General features: G+C 36.9%; 1 protein-coding gene across 4 annotated transcripts; it reads left to right on the plus strand.

Moving 5' to 3' along the window:
• The first annotated feature begins 5,555 nt into the window (after positions 1-5,555).
• Positions 5,556-27,122, plus strand: ena (ENAH actin regulator enabled). 4 transcript variants are annotated; one of them, XM_011638748.3, is made up of 9 exons: positions 5,556-5,912; positions 14,691-15,012; positions 15,383-15,549; positions 15,923-16,102; positions 17,411-17,472; positions 17,647-18,824; positions 19,015-19,188; positions 20,052-20,304; positions 20,393-27,122. In XM_011638748.3, the coding sequence occupies exons 1-9, from the start codon at positions 5,908-5,910 to the stop codon at positions 20,419-20,421; spliced, it is 2,370 nt and encodes a 789-aa protein (XP_011637050.2). In that variant the 5' UTR covers positions 5,556-5,907; the 3' UTR covers positions 20,422-27,122. The 4 variants fall into 4 exon arrangements, with proteins under 4 accessions (XP_011637050.2, XP_088936554.1, XP_011637047.2 ...); XM_089080428.1 differs by lacking the exon at positions 5,556-5,912 and adding an exon at positions 13,319-13,935 and having other exon boundaries at positions 20,052-20,322; XM_011638745.3 differs by lacking the exon at positions 5,556-5,912 and adding an exon at positions 13,322-13,935.
• Positions 27,123-27,983: the final 861 nt, after the last annotated feature.

The following is a 27,983-nucleotide window of genomic DNA, read 5'->3' on the forward strand; positions in this document are numbered from 1 at the left end:
CGTGAAATTTTTCACTTTCCATTTTTCACTTTTTACTTTTTATTTTTCACACCTTGACATTTCACGTGAAACTTTTCACGTACAGCGATTATGTATGTAGCTTGGATGCGTGGAAAGTGAAATCATGAAACATAGTTTCATAGATTTTATAGCTAATGAAAATTATTTTATTGATACAGTATTATATATATCTTTTAATAACCAATTGTATATGTACTACGTACACTTAATCCTAACTTAATCCTAATCTTCTCTAATTCTGAAGCATATTTAATTTTCTAGATTTCCGCCTTTTCGCCACCAAGGTACATGACGAAAAAGTTCACATGAAAAATTTCACATTTTCACGTTTGAGAGAGTTACATGATCTCGCAAAATCGTATGATCGTAAGTTCACGTGAAATTTTTCACTTTTCACGTTTCCGCCCTAGGGGAAAAGTTACATGATCGAAGCCCCCTGCAGCTTGGAGCACGAAACTCGTGTTCTCCGTGGAATTAAAGAGACCACTCTGTACAAGTTCCTTACTTACCATAGATATATATCTTTGTGTTATAATCAATCAATTGATGTAATATTATTATCCGCCTTAAAAATAACAATTTATTTTTATTTTTTTTATCGAACACTTTTCCTCTTTTTCTCTTTAACGCGGAGAGAAAAAAAGAAAAGATAACAATGCAAGCACTCGACTAAAAAGAACAAGGCTTTTTTGGTTATCTATAAGTTGTAACCCGAATGAAACCGCCTCAAACTGTTGTTTCGCGAGAGAACATTACAGGGAAACTCCGAGTGGACCTGAATGGCTCTCAACCGCTCTGACGGTTGGTAATAGAACAAAACCAAGTTTTTATCCCGAAGATCCCCAATTGTCTCTCATATAACTTCCGTCTATAAGTGTCGGTCTACAATAGGTGATTTAAGCTTTAAGATATAAGAAATTGATCAATTATAATCGAATATGAAAAGAATAATCGACTATGATTAATCAATTTCTTATTAATTAAAAATTAAAAACTTATTGTGGACCGACACTAAGAACACCATTAAGTATGCCGGGTTCGTTCGAAGCGACTCAGAGCAGCTCCCGAGAGACAAAACGAACAATGCTAAAATATAAAATACTTGACGCTCTATTTTGTTAGATCCATAGCTTATTTGTCAATGCACATCACAGGATGAAACGTAGGCCAGTATTCGTAGTTCGTTCTTATATATTTAAAATCGTTTTAAGTAAGCTCATACAATTATCCTATTTGTTGAAATATTATCTTAAGACGATCTTAAATATATAACAACTGACTATGAATACCGGCTGTAAAGTACTCTTTTAGACACGAGGAGTGAAATCTCAGAGGGTGAAGGGGAAAAGCATTCCTACCATCTTGATATGTACATACTCTTTTTTTATATTTTCATGTCTCTCAGGTATTGCCAGACGTTAACCGAGACATTTGCAACGATTTCTTCCTTCCCATATACAGCATAAATCTTGCAGCTACACAATAGTTAACATTGTTATATACAAATACACAATAAGTAACATTGTTGCATGTAGCTGCAATATTGTAACATTATGGCTACCGCAATATAGCTGCAAAGTTTATGCTGTACGGATCTTCTTAAGAGTCGTCTACGATATGGTAGAGTAAATCGTAAGTCGTAAGAAATTGATCAATCAGTCAGGATCCTCATGCAGACATCGGCGCTTTGATATCGAGCGCTTTGGTGAAAACAGATAATAGATAAATAGTAAAGATTCATTCGCCGTTTTCCCATTACTCATTTTTCACCAAACAGCATCTGTTTCCAAGCGTTGGGGGTTGATCATGTAACTTTTCTCCTAGGGCGGAAACATGAAAAGTGAAAAGTTTCACGTGACTTACGATCATGTACTTTGCGGGATCATGTAACTCTCTCAAACGTGAAAATGTGAAATTTTTCACGTAAACTTTTTCGCCATGTATCTTGATGGCGGAAAGGCGGAAATCTAGGGAATTAATAAATATGCTTCGGAATTAGACAAGGTTAGGGCTGCGTTAGGATTAAGTGTACGTAATACATATACAATTGGTTATTAAAAGATGTATATAATACTGTACCAATAAAATAATTTTCATTATAAAACCTATAAAACTATGAAACTATGTTTCATGATTTCACTTTCCACGCATCCAAGTTACATACATAATCGCTGTACGTGAAAAGTTTCACGTGAAATGTCAAATGTGAAAAATGAAAAATAAAAAGTGAAAAATGAAAAGTGAAAAATTTCACTTAAAGTTACATGATTGACCCCCTGGTGTCTGCATGAGAATCCAGGCTCACAGTTAATTATTCGCCTCACACTCGAATTACTCCCATTATAGACGACTCTTTAGATTGCCTCTCCAAGTGGCGTAAGAGTGCCGTCACATGCAGCGTAACTTGCGTAAGCGTAATCTGCGTATTCTAGTATTTTACTAAAATACGTTACACTATTCTGAAAACTTTTTTTTTACATAGAGCGTATTTCGCGTAATTTCAAGAAATGCGTAATTAATACAACCAATTGCTGATTAGGATTTCTGTTGTACTCTCTAACAGAAATGCTAAATTAATTTATGATTGGTTTTTGTAATCTGCGTATCTGGAAAAGTACGCTTCATGGAGAACCAAGACTTTATGTACGAGTATGTGTACGAACAAGTCAAGTAGATGTGAACTTAATCTGTGAGAATGTATTCAGAAGTCATTATAGATCCTGACCTTGTTGTTATTAATAATATGGAAGTGATGGCAAAAGTGGAAGAAAATGAAATAATCTCAACAACAGAAAATTAGACGATATAATATTTTAAAATTGTTTGGAATATGGAAACTGATAGTACCAACAGGAAAAAGTTCGTCATAGAATATGGGTGCGTCCGATATTCACAGAAAAACGAAGATTATTACAGGGTGACAGGGTGACAATCTGGTCAAAGAAATGGAATTTGAAGATTACGAAATGTTCTACAATTATTGTAGAATGTCCATAAAAATGTTTAATCAGTTATTAGATATTGTTGGGCATTGAAAAACATAAATTAATATATATATATATTATTAATTAATTTGATATGATGATTGAATTAATCATTATTATATTAATTAATTAACTTATCCTGATTTGATCTTTATTCATTTTTTGCCGAAAAGCTCTGGGAGTCAATCATATAACTTTACGTGAAATTTTTCACTTTTCATTTTTCATTTTTTACTTTTCATTTTTCATACCTTGACATTTCACGTGAAACTTTTCACGTACAGCGATTATGTATGTAGTTTTGGATGCGTGGAAAATGAAATCATGAAACATAGTTTCATAGGTTTTATAGCTAATAAAAATTATTTTATTGGTACATTATATACATCTTTTAATAACCAATTGTATATGTACTACGTAATGTACTTAATCCTAACGCAGCCCTAATCTTCTCTAATTCCGAAGCATATTTATTAATTCCCTAGATTTCCGCCTTTCCGCCACCAAGATACATGGCAAAAAAACTCACGTGAAAAATTTTCATGTTTAAGAGAGATACATGAGAGTTACATGTCCCGCAAAATCATACATAATCGTAAGTTCACGTGAAACTTTTCACTTTTCACGTTTCCACCCTAGGGGAAAAGTTACATGATCGACCCCCTGATTATTCACTATGTGTGTTTCTTCCTAAAAAAAATTAGATTCAGCGTAAGGCTGGTGTCATTATTTTGCGAAACACACATCACAGCGAAAGAACCAAAAGAAAACTCGTTCTTTTGCTATGATTGATTCGCGCATTCCGTTCCGCTGTAGATTTCCGCGCTATGGGACACCAGCCTAACAATAATAGCATAAACAGCATAAAGTAACTAGACGGAATCTGTGTTTAAGTGAAACGATGTGATTGATCGGCGCAAGTTACATTTATGCAAGTTACGCCGTATGTGACGGCACCCTAACTTGCATGAGTGTAACTTATGTCACTCAAATCGTCTCAGCTATTCTACATAAATACGCCTAGATGTCAATGCACCAAAATTACGCTTACGCAAGTTATATTGTTCGACATATTTCAGTATATTTAAAAAATATATTTCTTGCACAAATAAATAATATGATTACATAACTATAAAATGATACATAGCGAATTTGTACCTAAATTACATCGGACTAATGTGCATTAAAGATTGCTATATATAAAATATAAATACAATGACACAATAAGTCTGATGATGAAATCATTAATATATATTTTGCAAAATAATGACAAAATTTTTTTTCGACTGAGAAAATTTCATCTTTCTTTTTCAGTAAATCACATTCCATGAAATTATCCATCACAACTCTTTCTATTATTCGTTATATTTTGTTCTTCCCCCGCTTTATTGTTGCTTCACCGCAGCATTACGTCCCATAGGCTGATAGCAGAGAGAAGCCTGAGAGTGATCATGGACGCGTTTTAACTGTACCCTTATTCTTCCCTTAAATAATATGCATGTTTTGTGGTTTTCTTCCGTGCTAGATGCAAGAGTGATAAAGAGGAGCAATATGGACACGACTATCCATCTTTATTATTCTTGTGTTCTAGCACAAGTAGGGTTGCCATCCGTCTTTTCCCCGGACATTATCCTCTTTTTTAGGGCGTCCTGGGACGTCCGGGGAGATTTTTTGAAAGCGTCCGGGATAATTATAAGTGTCCGGAGTTTCAAGAAATCTTCTAAATATTTTGTTTTTGTTTCCTCTCGCATTACTCTGCATTATCAAATAGCACAGATATCACAACAAAAGAATTAAAATTTTTTAATTTTAATACCTAATAAAACTTAAACTAAACCTATAATAAAACTTTTTATTTTAAATCAAAATAGTCTGCATTTATTTAGCAGTTCAAATTTCTCTTTACTCTGAATGCTAATAATTTATTATCAATTAGATGTGAAATATGATTCATTTACTGTTCTAATCTAATTTTATAAATTTAAGCGCATTTTTGTCCAGGGTTGCAACTGAAATTTTGGGTTTTTGGCTTGTAAGTCCTAGTTTTGAAAATTTTAATATGGCAATCTTAAGCACAAGAGAACCACAAAAACGTGCACATTACTTACACGAATAAGGGTACACAGCTAAAACGCGTCCATGACCACTCTCAGGTTTCTCTTTGCCATTAGCTATCCTATTATTCTTATATCCATGGTATCTTATTTTGTCAGATCATACATTCAAAGTCCACGTATGTCAACGTTTTATATGAGCTAAATTGTTGTAAGAAGTTAATGTCTAAGAGTCTAATGTCTAATCTAAATAAAAATCCGGAAAATTATAACTTTTGATTTTGTTGTGATAATTTTTAATTTTTTGGATTTCAGCGTTGGGATATATATATCATCGGAACATCGTTAAAACGGAATGAAGATGGAAGACGCAAATGTCTAGCATTGCAGCCCTCTGCCGACGGATATCGCAACTCTTTTGCAAATTGCACAATGATGCACAAGTTGGTTCGCTGAACAACGCAATCTCGTTGGCATTGCAGCGCGTGCAGCGCCAGACTCGTTACTCGTACGTACCGCCGTCGTACCGACCGCTATAGCGTCCGGCAGTTTGAACTCCGGAGTCGGAACTACGGAGCTCGTATATACATGCACGTAGGATATGTACGTGCCGTGGGTGGTAGGGAGTAGGAATTCGGAATCGGCAATATGGCCGGCCAGATGTGCAGCGGCAGGGTGTCACAGTGGTATTAGTGCCGCGCGCTAGACTCATTCTCGTTATTTATATGTCGAACTACCGAAAGTCTTGTCCGAATCTCGCGTGTTTTCATGGGCTCGGTGATATACTGTGCAGGAGCAGGAATACGGTTTGCATGAGAGCATAGCATACGCTCACCGGCCAAGCAAACATGAAGTGAGTAATACACACGTCTCATCTGCCGAACGAGAGAGAGAGAGAGAGAGAGAGAGAGAGAGAGAGAGAGAGAGAGAGAGAGAGAGAGAGAGAGAGAGAGAGAGAGAGAAAGAGAGAGAGAGAGAGCGCGCATCCGCGAGAGTGGAGTCGATGGACCGAGCGATCGCGAGCGATCGCGAGCATGGTTACCGCTACTGACCGCTACCACCACAAGCGGTCACGAATGATCGCGACAGACGAGCTCTTCTCTTTACCGTTGCTCGTCTCGTTTTCGCGACATTTTATTTCGTCGCGCCTCCTGGACGCTATAGACGCTAAGAACGGTCAATATCGTCGCGCAATCCTCTTCTCCTTATCGTCGGCTCCAACGGCTTCATTCTTTGACGACGTCTCGCCGATATCTCTCCTTTGGGTTCGCGTCCGCGAGGGCGCGATATACATTCCGACGAAAAGGATCGCGCGACGATATCGATCACATGTCAAAGGGCGGGTGCGGAGTGTTTCTTTAATTTTTCTTCTTTTTAATTACCGCGCTTTAAAAGTTTCCGACTCGATTTTGAGGCAGCGAGAGGCAAGAGACAGCTGGCACCTCGTCTGCCTTTCACGCTTCGTCGCTCGTCGGTCGTCGCTTCGAAGGAGGGCAAGGATCGTAATGATTTTTGACAGCGCGGATTTCGGTAGCATCGGACAGAGGGCAAGCCACGAAGGAACGCTTTCTTTCGCTCCAGAAAAGATGCTCTCTCGCGTGGCGCGTGTATGACCGTGATGCGTATGCGTATGCGTATGCGTATGCGTGCGTGTTGCTTTTTTACGAGCACTTCGTGGAGCCCTGCCTTTCAAAAACGGCAACGAGTCCTGCGTTTATGTGTTCCTTCGCGTCGCTTCGCGTCTCTCCCTTCCTTTCTTCCTTCCTTCCTCTGTTCCCCTAGCGCGCGCGCGCACGCGCGTGCGTGCGTGCGTGCGTGCGTGCGTGCGTGCGTGCGTGCGTGCGTGCGTGCGTGCGTGCGTGCGTGCGTGCGTGCGTGCGTGCGTGCGTGCGTGCGTGCGTGCGTGCGTGCGTGCGTGCGTGCGTGCGTGCGTGCGTGCGTGCGTGCGTGCGTGCGTGCGTGCGTGCGTGCGTGCGTGCGTGCGTGCGTGCGTGCGTGCGTGCGTGCGTGCGTGCGTGCGTGCGTGCGTGCGTGCGTGCGTGCGTGCGTGCGTGCGTGCGTGCGTGCGTGCGTGCGTGCGTGCGTGCGTGCGTGCGTGCGTGCGTGCGTGCGTGCGTGCGTGCGTGCGTGCGTGCGTGCGTGCGTGCGTGCGTGCGTGCGTGCGTGCGTGCGTGCGTGCGTGCGTGCGTGCGTGCTGCGTGTGAATACGTCACCGGAATCTGCTTCGTCTGTGCCCGAGGCATCTTAGGTGCATCTGCTGCGCGTCTCTCAACCCCAAGGTTCTGCCTCGACTTCTGTCGCGACGCAACTTGTTTCTCTATTCATTTTTTTATCATTTATCATCTCATCTCAGGGACTTTTCGTATCAACACATCTCACGATCAAGTCAAATCTAACATTGTATTAATAGTTTAATGTTTTGCGATACGAGCAAGCTATTGTTTCGATTACAATTTTACTTCGAGTATCTTTCAATCCCTAAGTTGTTTACAATAATATTTACATTATTTTTTGTTTCTTTGACACGAACCCCGTTAAGTATCATAGGTTGTTTAAATAAATATTAAAAATTTTCTGATTTGCAGATGTTTGTCCAATCCTTTAATCTTGTGCCAGGTAGAAACAAAATTGACTGAAAAGCTACATTTGAATACACGCAATTTCAATATTTTGTTTCAATTCTACTCATTCGTATCAGATTACATCGATGTGTATCGCTGTCGCGAAGCGATTGCATGACGCTTCAAAAATGCGAAGGTTGAAAATATCGCAATGACATAGTGTGTCCGACTAAAATGATTCTGGGTTTCTATAGGAAAATTTAAAATGCAGGAGAGAGAGAGAGAGAGAGAGAGAGAGAGAGAGAGAGAGAGAGAATCGGAGAGAGAAAGAGAGAATCGGAGAGAGAAAGAGAGAATCGGAGAATCATATTTATAATTTTTACACACATTTTATACATATTTCGAATAACGTTCATAATTCAGTAGAAATTTGCTAGTTTTAATTTGATCATTTTGAATAAATAAACCAATTATTAAAGAAGAAAACAGTTGGAATTGTCTTTTTAGATCTTAATTAGTTTTTCACGTATTTGTTGAAAAAAAAATATACATAATTTTCAATATGCGACACTTCGCATTATTTATATAATCAATTTTAAATAGACAATTAATATTAACACTTGATAACGAACAAACTGATGCTATGCAAATTTGCAATCTTACTTATGTATTTTGCTTAGCATAAGTTTATAATTATACTAGCATTACATGTCCAATCATCATTATATGCCATAACTGAGAACTTAGCAAAGAATTTTTGCATCTTTCCCCTTAAAAAAAATAACCAAGATAGTATATATAAAAGATTACATGTGGTTAGAAAATTCATCTTCAGTGATCAGTGATCTTCATATTTTTTGATCTAATAATATTATCATTGTCACATTATCATGTGTGAAAATGAAGGAATGTTTGCTGATTGTGTATGCATTCAGGCATACACAAATGTACATGGTAGAGATTTTAATCTGATATCGAATTGATATTTTTTTGAAACCTAAAGCGCGCGCGTTCTCGTAACGCAGTGTTAACACAACGATATTAATGAAACGATGAACAGGTGCGAAATGTTTATGATTCAGAACTTTTATTTCGTCATGCAACACGCTTCGTATCAAGGGGAAGTACGAATCGATCGCTTTTCGGCGAAAACGCGTGCGATGACTTCATCCCGATAATCCTTTTTTGCTGATACGGATCGATGAGATGTTCCGTCGATGATGTCAATTATTATGTTTTCAATATCATAAGTAAATGCGATATCCTCATAAACAGCTCGTAAACTCATCAGTAGATTGTAATCTCGAAGTTTCACTTTGGTCACCGAGTATCGAGCGTGTGAGACGAAAAGTCAGCACGGCGAAGGCCGCGAACGACTTCCGCTCAATTCCGCATCATTCCGTGCTTTTGCTTTCGCGGAGGCGGTGGAGGTGAAGGTAATAAGGGCAGCCGAGCGTCCTCCTCGTTCTCGTCTTGGTCCGCGTTCGATCCTTCTGCGCTCGATATATGTATATGTATGCGTAGATCTTTCACAATGATTCCAGGCGATTTTTTCACCGTCGAGCAAAGTTGATGATCGCACCCAAGGAACGCATATGAAACGAATATCTATTTTGTATTTATATACATATGCGAGTATGCATGATCCTCGTAATGACTTTGTGATTATCGGGAACAAAGCTTCCTGAATCGCAATGCGTAAAAGCATCGTGACAATTTCGGTATTGTGGGAAAGATTTTTTTATCAAGTTACGTATTTAAATTCCGATAACGTACTTTATTCATCAATTAATTTCAATTTCATTTTTTTCTTAATAATCAATTGGAACTTTAGGATTATCAAAATATTAATGTATGTTAGAAAATCAACTCAGATCAGTTGTGTGTGTGTGTGTGTGTGTGTGTGTGTGTGTGTGTGTGTGTGTGTGTGTGTGTGTGTGTGTGTGTGTGTGTGTGTGTGTGTGTGTGTGTGTGGTGGGTGATGGAACACCTACATACCTGCTGGAAATGTTGCGTTTTGTGCATTAGCGAGTACGATGATCCGGCGCATTTTTGACACACGTGTGTGTGTGTGTGTGTGTGTGTGTGTGTGTGTGTGTGTGTGTGTGTGTGTGTGTGTGTGTGTGTGTGTGTGTGTGTGTGTGTGTGTGGTGTGTGTGCGCGCGATCATTAGCTCTCTTACTGAGGAGAGAACAAACCGACGTATCGTATCCCACTGTCATTCGCTAAACCATGGGTAAACTTATGTAATGGGTTTCAATTTCACCTTCAATGACCAAGCTTAATTAATTTTAATGCTGCAATGTGGTGCAGATTGCTCGAGTAACCCACTTTTACCCTTACTTAACTAGTTCGGATTTGAAGGAAGCTCTCATCTTTACGCATATTATATCGCATATAAAAATCACAACACGCGTACGATACGAGATATTTCAAAGTTCCTCATATCTCGAACAATTAATTTTAATGTGCAATGTATGTATTTATTTATTAATAAAAATAAGACATTGATAATTTGAAATATTTCAAGTTTTGCGCTCCTATTCTCCAAGTATCTTTAGTTACATAGAGTGTAAGCACGTTGTGACTTGATGCATAGCACTCTAAACATGTAGATACATGTAACCGAAGGTTGCACGCTCTTTTATTAAATTCCCATTGTCGTGCTCATTGTGTTGCACCTTGCATCAGCCGAGAACGCACGATTTTTCCGTGACTACTTTCTTTCGCACTTGTATTTACATATGTTCTTTATATGTGTATATGACATTTTTGTCTAAACAACGACAGCACAAACAATGTCATTTTATTTATCCGATATTCTCAAGAAATTTCATGCAAATAGGCAAAAATAATTTTTGCCTATTTAATAAAATGGTTAGACTATGTTGTTGGCTCATTGTTGTTGTTAAGTCCAAGACCGGAGAATTTATCCTATAAATTTTTATTCGCGTAAAAATACGAACAATATTGTCGGACTGTCCTATTGAGAATTGAACTGTAAAATTTAGAATTCATTGTATTATTTTGTTTCATTGGAACTTGGCACCGAAAGAAACGATATTCCGGATTGTACGAGACGATCGATCCAGACGTTAGGGTCTTAAGATTTAGGGTTCGTGTTACGAGAGAAAGAAGAGACTATCCTCGAATGTCGAGGCTTGACTTACCTATCCAATTAACGTTGACGCATAACTACTTATTCGCCATATGCTACTTTTGGTGATCGTATTCGTTTCACCAAAGCGAAAACCATGAAGCCATATGCGTTGAAAGTACTTTCAATTAATAACAAACTCCCATTTATTCCAAGAAACTAGCTTATATTACATCATATGTGATTTTAAGTAAATAAATTCTCGCAGTAGTAACGTGCGACTATGTCTTATAACGCAAAATAATATTTAAGAAATTAGAAATTCGCAGGGATTGAATTTTAAAAAGTAAAATATTTTTTTAAGGGCGAAATATACTGGTGATTACGATATTTCACAATAATGAAATTTGATGGCGTAAAATAATTTATAGAAACTGTCTGAAAGTATCAATTTTCCCGTTATCAACGTATCGCTCGAATCGTTCTGATAAGTCAAGTATCACGGAAAACGCACCGGTTTTGGAAATATTCCAGCTAAACATTTTCTTTCGATAAGAGATAAAACATCGGTCGCGGAAAGTCCGCCAAGCCGGGAATTAACAGAATCGTCGTCACGAACGCGCGCGGATTCGTCATTGTCGATGAGACTCGAGTATAAACCGACTAGCCGTATGAAAGCGAAACGTAATGCGTGCTCGCTTCTACGGCATAGAATAAATTCGATATCCAATGTCGCGTGTGCCGTCATTTCATTCGTCACTGCTTCCTCTCGCGCGGAATACTTTTGTTCTCTCTACTGCGATACAATGCCACGAGATAACAAAAATGCCGACAACGAAAACCACGACAGACAGAATTGCCGTTAAATAATGCATGCATCCTTCTTTAGACGATAGTCTCTATATTCAAATTATAATTTATAATTATATCGAAATTATTACATATTTACGATTTAAGGTAGAAAAAGATTATATTTGTTGATTTTTTTTATTACTCGTTTAGATCTGTCAAATTTGACATTTGAACGAGTTTGCGCCAGGATCTTTCTACTAAAACGAGTTTTAGCAATACAGGAAAAATTTATATGCCTCATCTTTCTCATCATTGAATATAAAAATTGATTTTGCGAAGAATACTCGTGATGTTAATGCATTTTGTTCTTTACGATTCCATCACCGTTCTATCGCCTCTATCGCTACTGACGACTGATGAGAGTCCAACTGCGATACTTTCCGGGAACGGTCGAGATACAATTATACACGGAACAGTGATTACACGATTATATTATTATTACGTTTGGTGAAAGCTGGTTTACGCTTCTGTGAGCATTACTAAAAAATAAAACGGAGTACGATAAGCTTTGTTTGCTGTAGACTACGTAATCGCGATTAAGATTTACAGTATCTTACGCCAACTATGCCTGCGAGAAGCAGCTAAGGCAATGCCCTCCGAAACACATTTGTTTCATTTTTATGTAATACACGATGCTCTCAGTCTGATGGTTGAAAAAGACAGAAAAAGAGAGGAAGAGAAAGAATCTCGACGTTACTTCCGACTGCTGATACAATGCCGTTCGCGCTTTATGCTATAAAAGTTTCGACATCTGAGTAGAGCATGATAAATTCTCGCACGGTCGGGAACGTGACGAATCCGCGATTCCAGATAAATGCTTTAAGAAAGTGCATTAAGCATTACTCGTAGTCATCACTTTGTAGTCATCTCTCGGAAAAAAAACTGCAAACAAGTAAGATGATGACAAATCATAAATAAAATAAAAATGATGGACATATTTTTTTGGATTGTTGTCGAAAATATTCTAAAAAAAAAATGAAACGAGACTTGCTCCATAAAATGATAGTCGAGGTTTCTTCTTGAAAAAAATCGCCAAATGGATTGGACTGGATTGATGGGCCACACAAGAAAAAAATGTTTATTTTAAAAGATGACTTTTTTTAATTCTATTTGCGAATCAAGAAAACTATTCGCTGTGCTAATCACAATGCCACAATGATATTTAATGTGGAGTGCATCACGCGCGTTATATTGTCGTATGCAAGGCCGGTCGGTCTCTGACCCACATCTCTGACATTTTCGTTGCGCTATGATTAATTAACCAAATAATTGAGAACGCCTTTCGACATTCATCGACGAAAATCGCAGTCCTTGATTCCTGAGATTAACCAAGAGTTTACGACAACTGAAAAAGAAAAAAGAAACAAGAGAAATTGACTGCAACATTTTTTTTTTTTACATAAATCTAATGATTTATGTTTTCATTATATGTAGCGTTTTCGCAATTCGATCGATTCATCCGCAGTTTTTTTTTATCTCTTCTTTCTTCCGCACCGTAATCTATTCATCGTGCAACATAACGTCCTCGAAACATAGATCGCGACGGACGTTGCGGCCGACCGAGCGTCGCGCGTTATCACTTTGCCTGACCGCGCGCGCGTGTACACACACACACACACACACACACACACACACACACACACACACACACACACACACGCGCGCGCGCGCGCGCGCGCGCGCGCGTATATATATGTATATATACACACACACACAACGGCAGGAGCAATAGTATCAGCGACAACACGCAGCAACAGCAACAGTTATTAGCGGTAGCAGCAGTAGCTAGCCGAGGAAGTAGCGGCGGTATCTCGTCACATCCTACCTCGTTCCGTTCTCGTTGTGCCAACGAAGCGAGAACTGCTTGCGCGGACTGCCTCTCAGCCCGGTGAAAGCGACAGCGAGCGAATGCTCGCTATGCTCGCTATGCTCGCTATGCTCTTCCGCGCTCGCGGATCAAATTGTAGACGTTTAATTATACCGTGCGTAAGCTGTGTGCCCTGTTTTGTTTTTCACCAGTCGATCGCGGTACGCGGATGCACTACGATGACGCGGTAGTTTGATCATGACGGTACGACGATCGGTGTGACGAAAAAATGATCAGCTAGTGAGAACGAATTCTCGACGATCATGTGGGACTTTCCTGTAAATTCGTCCTTCAAAGCCAGTAGGACGAGATGGTCCTACGAATGGTACTCGTCGTCCGAGAATCAGACGCAAAGTCAAGACACACTCTCCAGGATGCGTTCTTCCGTAACGGCGCAAGACGATGCCGCGTCGCAGCAACATGTGAACGCGCAACAGCGTGCAACGAGCTATCGCCAACAACGATCTTCTTGGCAACAGGATAGCCGTTCACCATCATGGTACACAACACACGTCGATTTTCTCTTTTTGACCTTCGCTTTCTTGCAGCTATCGCCGATATTGCAAGAGCCTTCTTTGTTTCTTTATGAACGACGCGACATTCTAAAAGATATCATCAGGATAACATTTTTCAAAACGTTTGCCTGTCATGCCTTTTGTACGATTTCATGTGATCAGATTTCATGTATTCCCAGCTTTGCGTTGTTCCTTGGGATGATTATGGAATGACTATCGGAAATGCAAAGAAATCGTCGTAAATGGGAAACGTCGGGACAAGCCGAAGAGAGTGTAATCTATGTTTTATCGAGTTATCGTTCGCGCGAATTATCGACTCGCGAATTATACGACTTTCTCGCGTGAGGAAAAAAACCCGAGGAAAAAAGTAGTACTGGTGCGATATGTACGTACCGCATGCACCGCCCACGATTCAGACCGGCTGCAATATATATTCGCTCGGTTACTTTATTAATTTTATTGACTCTTTAGAAATAAGAGGCTTCTACTCATGCGGATATATTTTCTTTATTTCAATTATTCCAATTTTTTAAATTTATTTTATGTATCTGTAGCAAAATAATTATAAAATAATCACTGTAAAAACTTGGCACTTTTCTTCACATAGATCGATAGAACAATTCTTTCTCTTTTTCTCGAGGTAACATAACAAAGAAGATAAAAGAGAGAATAATTGCAGACGATTGAAGGAATTAATCGATTAAAACGCAAAAACCAATCTTGTATCTTGTACTTACAGCGAAGTGAGCATATCATCCGCCCGCGCGTCGGTGATGGTGTATGACGACGTGAACAAAAAATGGATACCGAGTGGTAGCTCGTCCGGTCTGTCCAAGGTCCAGCTCTATCACCATCAGGTGAACAATACGTTCCGTGTGGTCGGTAGGAAGTTGCAGGACCACGAGATTGTCATCAACTGCGCGATCCTCAAGGGACTCAAGTATAATCAGGCCACGGTCACGTTTCACCAATGGCGAGATAACAAGCAAGTCTACGGGCTTAACTTCTCCAGTAAGGACGACGCCGATGCCTTCGCACGGGCAATGCTCCAGGCACTCGATGTAATTTATAACGTTTCTTTCATCTTACAGTGATTATTTTACATTATTTTACATTATTAGAATTAATCCTGGCTCACTATCTCGAATTTTATTATTGCATTTTGGATTTATAGTTTTGGTATCGTCGATATATCACAGATATTAAACGGCGATTTAAGATGTTGATGTAACTTTCATTAGGAGAGATAAAATGAATATTTATTAATCAGAAACGAAAAAAGAAGCTTAAAGATAAAAGAAATCAACGTTCGTTTGTTATCATGGAACGTCGATTTCAATTACGACAATTACAATTGTCAATCGTCATAATTGGATATCATCGTTAATTAGCTTCTAATTGCACATTACGTCTCGTTTCGACGTTATGTAGGTACTGAGCAATGGTAGCAACATATCAAGAAGCCTCGCTCCGACAACCACCACAATTACTCAACAGCAACCCGTCTATCAGCAGCAGCAGCAGCAGCAACAGCAGCAGCAGCAACAACAGCAACAGAATCAAGCAACTGCTCAATACGAGGAGGACATGGGATACAGGTACGTTTCGTTCCTTTTCTTTTTCTTTTTTGCTTTCAATTTGCAGCGTGACTATTATCTCGGTATTGCAATTATTTCTTGTCACGAAATATGATACGGCGTGCACAACGTCCATTCGACGCCATGCTTTCGAGCGAAACAAAGATGACCTTGTTTCTTTCTGTTTGAAATGTTTTTTTTAAATGCAACAAATCGCTGTAGAGATATACGAGGCAGTTTTGATACACGTGATGTCACGATCATTATATAGGACGCGATATAAAAACACGCGAGAAGCTTATAGGAGGACAACTTACTTTACGGCTGTAGGACCATTTCAGTTTCTTCATCATTCATATAAAGCGAGTCACACATCTGTCCTGGCTGATTGCAGTCAAGGTCGTAACGCGCGGATCTCCTTGTCCCTGAGCCATCTGCCTACAGGAGGCCAGACGGCCCTGCCCGTAGGCTCAGCCATCACAACCCCCGAACATCATACGACCGTTAGTGGTGCTGTTGGCACCGTTATTCAAATGGGCTGTGCGCGTGGCTCACCGAGCGATGGACACTCGAGGTGATCTTCTCGTTCTTTTAACCCTTAATAACCTGAATTTTTTAAATTATGCAATCAAAATATCTCTGTCTGCAACATGCAACATTTGCTAAGTAACGTAAAGCAAAATAGTATATAGTAATATCTATCAACAAGTGTTTTTAAATCTAGTGGGACATCTCTCTTTAGACAAATTTTTTAAAATATATCTACAAGTTATTAATTTCATATTATTGATATATACCAGTGTTAGGTTAATATGGGTTAAAGGCCACGCAGATCTATCTAGGGATCGCCTGATTTCCCATAGTGACACTGCGTGCATTAATCACGTTAGAATAATCATTATGTCCATCGTTTTGTCCTTGCAGTCTCATTTCTTCTTTCCCTCTCTTCGTATAGTTCCCGAGAAGATGTTGCCATTTAGTGATTAATCAATCGATTTTTGTCCCTTCTCTTTTTTTCCATCCTTTCTCTTTCGTATAATGAATCTAGATACTAATTCTAGCTACTGTGAAAACAAGAATCGGAAAGATATTAACGCGACATCGAAAATAAAATTGCAGAGACGAAGCGACCAAATTCGTTTCGTCTCTGTTACACCCTGTAACTCTTAAGATAATTCGAATACATTGCGCGACCAAGCTCAACATTTTTTTCTCCGACTTCATAGATCCTCGTTACAAAATTTAGGGCCTTGACAAATTCGATATGTGAAACGGTTATTGAATAAGCATCGACCTAAATACATAAACTTGTTAGGGATAAAAAAAATTAGTTACGCAGCTATATTAGGTTGTTCCTCACGAAAAATATGCGTTATTTGATGAAAATATAATAGATAATCTTCTTTAGTTCCTCGATTTGTATAAATTGATATCAATTTTTACAATAAATGTGTTACAATAATTTAATATTTAGGATAAATATATTTTAATATCCCTAAAATATACTTGTAGCGAAATAGAAAATAGTCTTTGTGACACAGTATTGTTTTAGCATGTTAACGTGCAACATTAAATTTACTTTGTGCGTTTATATCATTTTTTTGTGTAAATGTTGGAAAATATTTATTAAATTAGTTAAAGAAAATTTTAGGTACAATATATATATATATATATATATATATATATATATATATATTGTACCTAAAATTTTCTTTATATATATATATATATATATTATTTATATCTAGGATTATATATAGGTGACCGATTATGTGTCCATTATATTAGTTGGCTGGCCTTGCTATGCTTTGCACTAACGATACATTCAGTATCGATAAAATATCATGTTATATAACTAACTTTCCAATTTCTATCTGTGCAGAACCATGACCAGAGAAGATGTAGCAATAATTCAGGAACGCAGAATGTCCCAGCAGAGCCAAGGTATTTCTTTTGTTAATACAATAACTATCATGCATATAAAATATAATGGGCGCATACGTGTGCAAAGATTGCCTAAACGTATCTGGATTATATGAATCATTTTAGAGGAAATGTTAAAATTACATGTAAATTATATATGTATGTAAGCAATTTACAGATAAAATTTCTTTATAGCAACTGGAAGTCCCAATCCTATATCACCGAGTTGCCCGCCTACTGCACAACAACAGCAGCAGCAGCAGCAGCAGCAACAACAACAACAGCAACAACAACAACAACAACAACAACAACAACAACAACAACAACAACAATCTGGTCACCATCGAACTTCATCAGCACCGCCGGCACCGCAGCCACCGCAACAACAGCAAACAGCATTACAAACTATGCAAGGCGGTATAGCATCAACTATTACGCAAATATCAGCTGGACCGGGAGGTCCTCCGGTACCGCCGCCCCAACCGCCAATCGCACCTCCCGCTCCACCATGCCCGCCAACGATAATGAACTTTAACTCGTCTGCGGCACCAGCACCACCGATGATGATGAATCAGTACGCACAATCGCCGTCGTCCCAGTCGAATCTTGCAAATCAACAATCCCAATCTATTTACGTTACTAATCAGGCAAATCAGTATGGTGCCGCGTCTACAAGCAATCAGTACGCAAGTGCTGCTGTTGCCAACAGTGGTGGCGGCACTGGAGGCAGTGCAATCACCGTTGTGGGTCAGAGCCCGAATCAATTTCCGCCGTCCGGCAGTCAGAACAATTTTTACGGTACTAACAATCAGACAAGTAATTACACTACCGGCGGACAAGTTAATACAGGCCAATACAGCCAATCAGTTGGCAATCAAGCCACGCAATATGGTGGCGGAGGTAATCAGTATGGAAGTAATAACTCGATAAATCAGTATGCTGCCGGTCCGCTACCCGGTCCGACAAGTCAATACGCAGTTGCGCAATCCAGCCAATCGCAATATGGTACCAATATCGTGTCTCAGGCGCAAGCACAATACGGTAGTACCGGCCAGGTACAAGCGGCCACTACAGGTACCACAAATCCATATGGAACACCATCAACTTCGGTAAATCAATACGTTACCAGTGGACACCATACGATGGTTAGCGGCAACACTTATGCTCCTATTGTTAGTGGCGGACCTCCGCCACCTCCGATGATATCCCTGGTCGGAGCTGCCGCACCACCTCCACCACCACCGCCACCTGTACCTAACACTAACAGTTCCGCCACTGCCGTCTCCGGTTCATCCATCAGTTCTTCGAATGATCCTCCACCTGACACCAACTCGTTAGCCGCTGCCCTTCAAGCACGTCTTAAGAAGAAACAGGTAAATCTTTTTTCCTTTTTTTCTTTTTTTTTTTATTTTAATCTTCTAATAGAATTGTCACTTATCACGTGCTGCAGAAACGGGAAGTGATGTTATTTTAAATTGACATATTTCACATGTACGAAAATAAAAACACGCAAGTAGAATAATAAAAGTTTATTCACCAACGGTGATATCTTTTTATCGATAGCAACAATCACAGCCAGTAGAGAACAGTGGTTCGAGCACCAGCAGTAGTAGTAGCAACTATGGTACTTTAGGACGGGGTGGAGGCAGCGGAATGGCTTCCATGATGGATGAGATGGCCAAAACTCTGGCACGTCGACGGGCTGCTGCCGAAAAAAAACAACCCGAACAACCACCGGTACATAAATATCTATTACTCAGATAACAATTCGTAAAGGCTCATATTGCTCTTACATCGTGGATGCAAGAATATCATCACATCACTCTCACAACGTGATGAGGGCACAAATGCGAACGTAAAAGATGTCACTGTACAATCACGCGTGATGGAGCATATTATGCGAATGTAAAATATTGCACAATGCAATCACACGTGATAGGGGTATAAATGAAGGCATATAAAAGTCACACTTTGCCGTATTATATGATTATAATATATACATATATCATGTAGTATATGTGTTTATATGTATATGTAAATTCGAAATTTTTATAAAATTTAAAAAATGTCAAAAATAGAGTTTCGGGAGGTTTTCATATTTTTCAATGTTTTCAAAATTTTGATAATTTCCAAATTTTTTAAGTTTTCCAAATTTTGAAAAATGTCGAAACAATCAAAATTTTCTATATTTTTTAAAATTTTTTAAATTTTCGGAAATATAATAAATGTCAAAATTATCGAAATTATCAAAAATTTACAAAACGTGATTGATCTTGTTTTTTTATATAATTCTTAAAATATGTTGATTAGATACAGAAACGTACAATTTATAGATCGCGTATAAGCGATATAAAATACTTTTATTGCTTATTAATGCATGCGAGCGATATGAGTTTGGAGTCTCATATGATGACGCATCTGTCGGGTGCCGTGAGTATACTATCCGCACGGCGTGCGTGCTCCGTGAACTTACTGTGTGCGCATTTTGTTATCTGAGTATGTAACTACAACATTTAAAAATCAAGACATAGAAATACAGGCGAGAAAAAGAGAAAAGGAGAAATAAAGGAAAAAACTAATCCAATAATTTTTTTTTACAGGAACCGGAAAGTTCACCAGACAAGAAGTCTTGGGATAAGAATAATGCGTCGAATAATAAATTCTCTAATGGCGCCGAGTCACCAAAATCAGTACGCAAGAGATTTGGTTCGGCCTCGGAGGACACCCTTCTCAAAGTAAATGGAGTTAATGATGGGACTTCACTGACTGCGCAAGAGATGGAGGCCTTCAAAGTGGAAATAATTAAAGAAGTGCGGAAAGAGTTTCAGAAGATGAAGCAAGAAATTATCGATGGTATGTTGTTATAATTGTGTAAGTTCTTTGATGATTATCAGATGTTGATGCAAAAGTTTTTACTTTATATGAGATCTTTTATTTTCAGCTGTAAGAACAGAACTGAACAAAAGATAAAGAAGACGATAAAAAAAAAGATAAATAACACAAAATCGAACTGTCAAAGCCAGAAGGAATGAGACAAAAGTTAAGGAGAGTTGTGTGACTAGATTGCTCGATATCGAACATTTTAAAAACCACGTATGATTTTTAGAATATATTTACAAGAATGTAAATATATGGTTATATTCATATATGTCGGACATTTACGTGTAAGTAAATTAATCTTAGTGTCTTAAGTGGGGCCGTAATCTTTTCGTTATTTACTATACGATGAATAATTGTAAACGAAACGTAATCGTAACGAAACGTTGAATCAATTGAGTTTCATTTATTTTAGTTTACGGGAGAATCGATTTTTTTACACAAAGGATAACCTCTTTTGTAGATTCTGAGCGAGAGAAATATACTTCAATGAGAATATGTAAAATAAATGCACGCACAATGAAATATACTATTATATTGCTTCGTAGTTTAAAGGGATATCGATAAAGACCAAAAATGGTGTACTATTTATAATATAAATAATATCAATTTCTATACATAAATATCTACAATAATCTTTCATCTCTCCCCCTCCCTTCCTTCCTTACCCTCTCTTTTCCCCTCCCTTCTTCTCGCTCTTTTCCTCTCTTTTTGCTTCTCTGTTCCTTGCTTTTCTCCCTTCTTCTTTCTTCTCTTTTTCTCTTAAAAAATTTATACTATTAATAAGACCGATTAAATGAACAATTTTATAATTAAGATTAATATTAATCGACTCAAAACTTTTTCTTTATTGACGCTTTCAACATGAAAATTTAACTGCTAAGAAACTCAATTATTTCAACGTTCAAGTTACACATCATATATTTTTTATTGCGTATTCTTAGACAAGCTTTCTTTTATATTCTGAGACATTCTTTTATATACGAACGATCTCATCATAGAACATTCTGTAGAATTCTTCCGTCAATGACGTGGCATATGTTTTCTCTGCATTTTTATTTTTATCTATATTATTTCGCTGACGCGCGATGTCATACCGCAATCTTAATTTTTGTAAAGTACATTACGTTGTCGATTTCTATTCCGATGCGAATCGTTTCTTGAAAATTTAGGAAGCGAATACATTCCAAGAAACGCACCTCGTTCCCCGATATTGCTAATCTCTTAGACACATTGAACATTGTAAATAGCAATAATGACGATAGACGGATGCCACGATCGTTGATTGTGAATTTCTCATTGCGCTTAAACGATATATAGTAAGAAATCTTCATGTTAATCCATTTATGGATATCGAGTATCTAAATTTCGATTCATGTTTAACACATGTTTTATATGACGTGAGTTCTTCTTCAAAAAAACTACTGTTGTACATTGAGATATCGTACATTTTCACAAAGATATTCTTCAGTTGGATGAAAAATGTCTTGAAACTCTGAATTTATAATTATAATTTCATAACTTTTTGTATGATTAATAACGATTTCTAACCAACTTATTTTCAAAGAATACTTTTGTTTAAAGAATTTGATTTACTCGCATGCAAAATACATTTGTTGTTAAACATTTATGTGATAAGTAGCTTGCTTTTTGTATTATCTCTCTCTCTTTCTCGAGGCTGTTTACTTTATTTTACACTCTCGACACATATGTTCTCGCGATTAAATTGTTACAAAGAGCCCTAATTTTTATTCGATTAATTTAATAATTGAAATGCAATATCCAATAATTACATTTGATTTATTCTCTACTATTATGATCGCGAATGATTTTCTTACTAAATCAGAATATAAACAAAGGCGAGCCAAAGTTACATGACAATGCTAAAATATATTTTAATAAATATTAATACTTTCAAAATTCCAACACGCAACACAAACATTTCTTCATTATCATCTTCAGGGCGACAACAATAAAAACAATTTAATAAAACGTTGTTTCAACACATGTCAAATTGATTTTATTACTTTTTGATATTGATAACGTATTACTATTTTGTCAAAAAACCGTGCAGATACGCTACAAATTACCGATTATTGGCAAACATTCGTGAAAAATCATGCTATCAATAAAAACCGATCAAATTAGTAATTAAAAGAATTTTTTTCTTCGAGATAAATCTACGTGTGTGCGTGTGCCCACACGTGCGTGCGTGTGTGTGTGTGTGTGTGTGTGTGTGTGTGTGTGTGTGTGTGTGTGTGTGTGTGTGTGTGTGTGTGTGTGTGTGGTGTATATGTATATATATATATATATGTATATGTATGTATATGTATATGTATGTATATGTATATGTATGTATATGTATATGTATGTATATGTATATGTATGTATATGTATATGTATGTATATGTATGTATATGTATATATATGTATATGTATGTATGATATACACAATTAATTGTAACATGTATCAGAAAAAAATACCTTTTATCAAATGATGACATATATTATATGTATATTTGTTATTTAATAAAAAATATTTTTTTCTGATACAAATTACAAAATTTATTGTTAGATAAAAAAAAAGAACAATCTTTTGTGACACAGTTTAACGTTTATCAGAGAGAAGATTGTTTTACATGCGAGAAATCTGTTTGTACATTGCCCTTTTGTTTGATACCAAACATATTGTCAATTTTTAATAAGTGTTTGATTAATGTCCGGCAAACGTTTAACCACAAGTAATGTAGAATAAATGCATGTATATCTTGCATGTATGCATGTATGCATGTATGCATGTATGTATATGCGTGTATTCATTTTTTAACTCATAAAACTCATTTGTACGTAAGTTTTTCGTTGGTAATCGTTCACCAATTCACATAATTTTGAAGGCTGAATTTTATACGATATTTTATTACGTAACGCTTTACCTACACTTCATCATATTAACACGCTACGATAAGCATAATCATAAAAATTTTCAATAATCATTCCGAAAATTAGATGAAAGATGATTTCTAGTCGAATTATCAAAATAAGAGAGAATTTCGTGAGGAAAAATATATCACGATTTTGACAACAAGCGTTGGTAAAACTTATCTTTGATATATAAATGTCGCATGGCTTATTATTTATGTTTTATCGATTATTACTTTTTCTTATCTTTCACTTAAATATTGATTATAATCTTAATAACAAAGCGTGACACGCATGTGAAATATTTAACATTTATTTCTTTTCTGTACTTTTGCAAGATTTGCATTCGTATCGACGCATTGTCGATACGTTGCCGAGACGCATCGTATGCGAATATTCCGATCGATAATCGAGAGACGCGTGTGCAAATAAACGTGAGTGCGCAATTTTACGTCTTTTTGACTATTTGACTATTAAGATATACATCTTTTCTTTTTTCTTCTTTATTCCTTGACACGTTCTTTTCCGTCCTTTTTTACTGTATATTTTTCCTATATTCCATCATCTTTGTACATATATTATAAATTCATATGGTGTGGATCTTCCAGTATGATGTGTATTTATTTTACTTGTTTCTTTTCTTCTTTATTTTTTTTTTAATAACGATATCGCTGTCAACGTGTGAGAGAGGGGGAAAATGTGAAAATATTAACACGTATGACAAGATCTTTTGTGAAAGTTCCTTTAGCCTTTAACATCAGAGCTCGTTCTCTTGTTGTATATCCTGTACTTTTCTTTTCATCCTTGACATTTTGCTCTTCTCTTTGTTCCTTCCCTTTGCTTCTTCTCTTCTATGTAGAATTTTTTTGACGTTAATTTACTTTTTATTTTAATGACAGAATCTATCGAATTTTGAGATAATTTTTCCTCAATTTCAAAGAAACTAAACCACCATTTATCATTTTTAACATTTGATGTTAAATATTATAATAATTAAAAAGTTTTGAGTTTTATTGATATATTTATATTTGACATTAAAGAAAGAGAGAAAAAAGTGGAAGGAGGAGGGGAGGGGAGAGAGAGAGAGAGAGAGAGAGAGAGAGAGAGAGAGAGAGAGAGAGAGAGAGAGAGAAGGGGCAAGAAACATGTATATGCATTATAAATAAAAATAAATTTTACACACACACACACACACACACACACACACACACATGAAATAGAGGAATATTTTTAAATAAAATATACAAATTATTATTATTATTATATTATTATATTATTATACATATATTATATTTATTAAGTTTCTCTCTCTAAAGCGCTTAATTCGAGAAAAGCTTTTTATCTTTAATCCCTCGTAACTCGAGAAATATGTATCGACATATCCATATTTTAATTGAGGAAGGATCTGTTCTAAATCATTCGTGGAATCTGTTGTTAAAATTAAGCACGTAGCATCGTATACATTTATATTATAGGCCCAATTGCACTTTGCTTCTCTTTTTTCTTTACGATGGCTATCTATCGTTTTCGTTAACGTAATGCATATTTATCGCGTTATTAGAACCTATACGATGTTGATAATGTGACTACGCATTATCCAAGTTGCGATATGCATATTAGCCGCGCGTACTTTTTTGCACGTAGATACAGTATATTGAGTATATGCGTATAGCAAAACTATAAGTTTCATATCATATCATAATTTTAACGCGAGTATTAAGAGTGTTTGTGTTAAGATTAAAAAAAAGTTATTTAAAGAGAGAGCGGGCCGAATTATTTAAAGCTTGGTTAATATCGAGGAAGAGGGTGATGAAGAGGATTGTCGCCAACGAGGCCATTTAATAAGCATTGTGTATCGCGAAGTTAAAATGTCGACGAACGAACGCATAGACATAAATAACTCTAAATTCGGCGCAAATTTAAGATGAGTGAAACCGAGCGACAAAGATTTGTGTCGTTTCGTCTTCTTTCAAATCTTTAGTGAATGGGGGAGGCGGTTGGAGGGATTCTAAAATTTTATATACTAAAATTTTATATTTTTTACACACACAGCAATATTAGAACGATATGTATTCTAGATTTCACATTGTTTCCTCGCGTTTCTATCAAAGATTAATGCGCGTTATATGTATTGACAAATAATACAATTAAATCATTACGTGATAAAATAATATCACGAAAATTCGCAGACATTTTTTATCTTAGGCAATGTTCACTTATTAATAATTGTCATCGGCTTCACTCATGCAAGTGAAAATGTTGGTGTTTAAACTATACTTAGGAACATGCGTGGAATGACTGCGGATTAACATGTGTAAACATTATAATTAATAAGCTGTGTGTGTAAGCATCACGTAAGCAGCGAAGAATTGTACCTTTCATGGTATCTTTCATTTTTAAACGTCGCTTCGTCCTGTCTTCGATGCCTATGATATAGAAGTGATGTATGCAAGAATCGTTCGTAACATCGTGAATTGGGACGAACGAGTAGCAACGCGATACATATGGTTTCCTAGTTTTAACGATCAAACACATGCTCAGATAAAATTTCTGAATCATTCGAATAAAATTCACGCAAGATGAAAACGCAAGAACAAAAGCAAATCTTGTCGTATAAATTAAAATACCGATAATTCGATTCGAATACGCGCCAAGTGTAATAACGAATTACGAGGCGCAAATGGATCGTCGAAATTGTCTAGCTTTTATTATATACATAAGAGAGAAGGGAACTGTTTGAAATCGATATAAATGAATATAAGTTTGGAATTCAGTGTGATGGAGATATACGTGAAAATGATCTCCATGTAACTATGGGAAAAGAATTGTATGACGTATGTAAGGTACGCTTTTGCGCAGCATTGAACTCGATTCGGTTATTGCTGTCGAAAAGAACGCGTGCGAGGATGCATTATGCGAATCATGTGAATCATGCGAATCAAGTTGCCGTTGTTAGCATGCCGAACTTTACCTCGAATTGTGATATGTTGTGCTGAATGATCGCGTGTGAATCAAACAGCGTCCGTCAACAGCCATCGACTGCCAAACCCTCGAGATTTCTCTCTCATAAAAGATTCCTCGCAGCATGTGTGTGTGTGTGTGTGTGTGTGTGTGTGTGTGTGTGTGTGTGTGTGTGTGTGTGTGTGTGTGTGGTGTGTGTGTGTGTGTTAAGATTCGGAGCTTACGGCCGAGAGAGCGAGAGCAGCTCGTTGCTGTATAAAATCAGCGCGTTTTTTCACAAAGAAATTTTATTGAATTCTCTTTGTGTGATCCAATCGTAAGGCCGGTCTACGAGTATACATGTCGTATGTATGCTCGTTAATTCTTGTTGATCATCTACGTGTCATCTACATCGATCTTATTCGGTGCTAAGAGATCTGGTGGTATAGATCTCCTCGTTTATCATTTCAATTTTGTCGCACGTCTTTTTTTTTTTCGATCATTTTCATTCGATCATTTGAATTTGGGTCTAAATATTCTTGTATTCCTCTATTCTCTATTTCTCTATTTCTCTATTCCTTTGTCTTGCCGTTTTTGCTTTTGATTGTTCATATAATTCATATTTCGTACAAATGCGAGTCAAATCATGAGCTGTAATGACGTATGAGCACCGAAGTTGCGAACGGTTTACACTTTTCTGAAAGTGGACGAAACGAGCTCAAGGACGCCGCAAAGTTAACGTAATATTTTAAGTGAATGAGATGGAGAGCGACAAAACTATTTTGTATCGAAAGATACGTTCTTTTAATTGTAGCGAACGCGCAAACTACAGCGAGCACCGAATATGGCTACTACTTCGTTTCGTAAGACGTATCTTGAAAATATTTGTATGTAAATGAATGACAAAACAATAAAAAGAGTATACGCTGTACAAATTCTCCCTCTTTCTTTTTTATAAATCGCGAAAAATCTCGAAAATTTGAAAAATTTATTTTTGAAATTTTTGATGATGCAACATCATGCTTATCGATGATATTTTTATAATACTTGATCAATTTTCATATATGCAGATGTTTGTGTTTAAATCTCCAAATCTGCAGCTTTTAGAATTTTAGAATTTTTGAACATTATACGGAATATGTATTATTTCATATGTGATGTATTCATCGTATATAGATAAAAACAAAAATATTAAAAATATTAAAAATATTCTGCGTAAATAACGTAAATGAAAATTTCCTGTTGTGAATATGCTTGACATTTGCTCATAATATTATTTTATTTATCTATTTGATGAATCTTAAAGAACGATATATATTTGTTCACCGTCAGCTGATTTCCACAATTATGATGGTCGAATGAGATAAGAAAGAAGATCTTTTTAAAGATAAGAATATGGATTTCAAATTTGTGTTTTTATGCGTGTATATCGTGTGAATGAAATATTTCCCGGAGCTATTTTTAGATGTGCGTCATCGCGCTATCTACAGTTGAAGCAAAAGTAATCGCCATATTGCTTCTGACAAAAAAATCCAACATCATCATCATTGTTGTTGTTGTTGTTGTTGTTGTCATTATTAACCAAATATTTGCAACATCAAATGCCAATTAAGATTCTTTCAACATGTAATAACATAAATATTCATACGATTCTATGATTCAATATAACATGTGTGACTGATAACGTAACGAGAATACATACAGAAAAAGGATAAAGAAAATATATTTAGCACGAGTTTGAATTTTTTAAAAAAATTATATCCGTATCTAAAAAGAATCATAAACTTGTATGTTGC

Source organism: Pogonomyrmex barbatus, unplaced genomic scaffold (assembly GCF_055798465.1).
Source record: "Pogonomyrmex barbatus isolate J1 unplaced genomic scaffold, ASM5579846v1 scaffold3, whole genome shotgun sequence".
Taxonomy (NCBI): Eukaryota; Metazoa; Arthropoda; class Insecta; order Hymenoptera; family Formicidae; genus Pogonomyrmex; species Pogonomyrmex barbatus.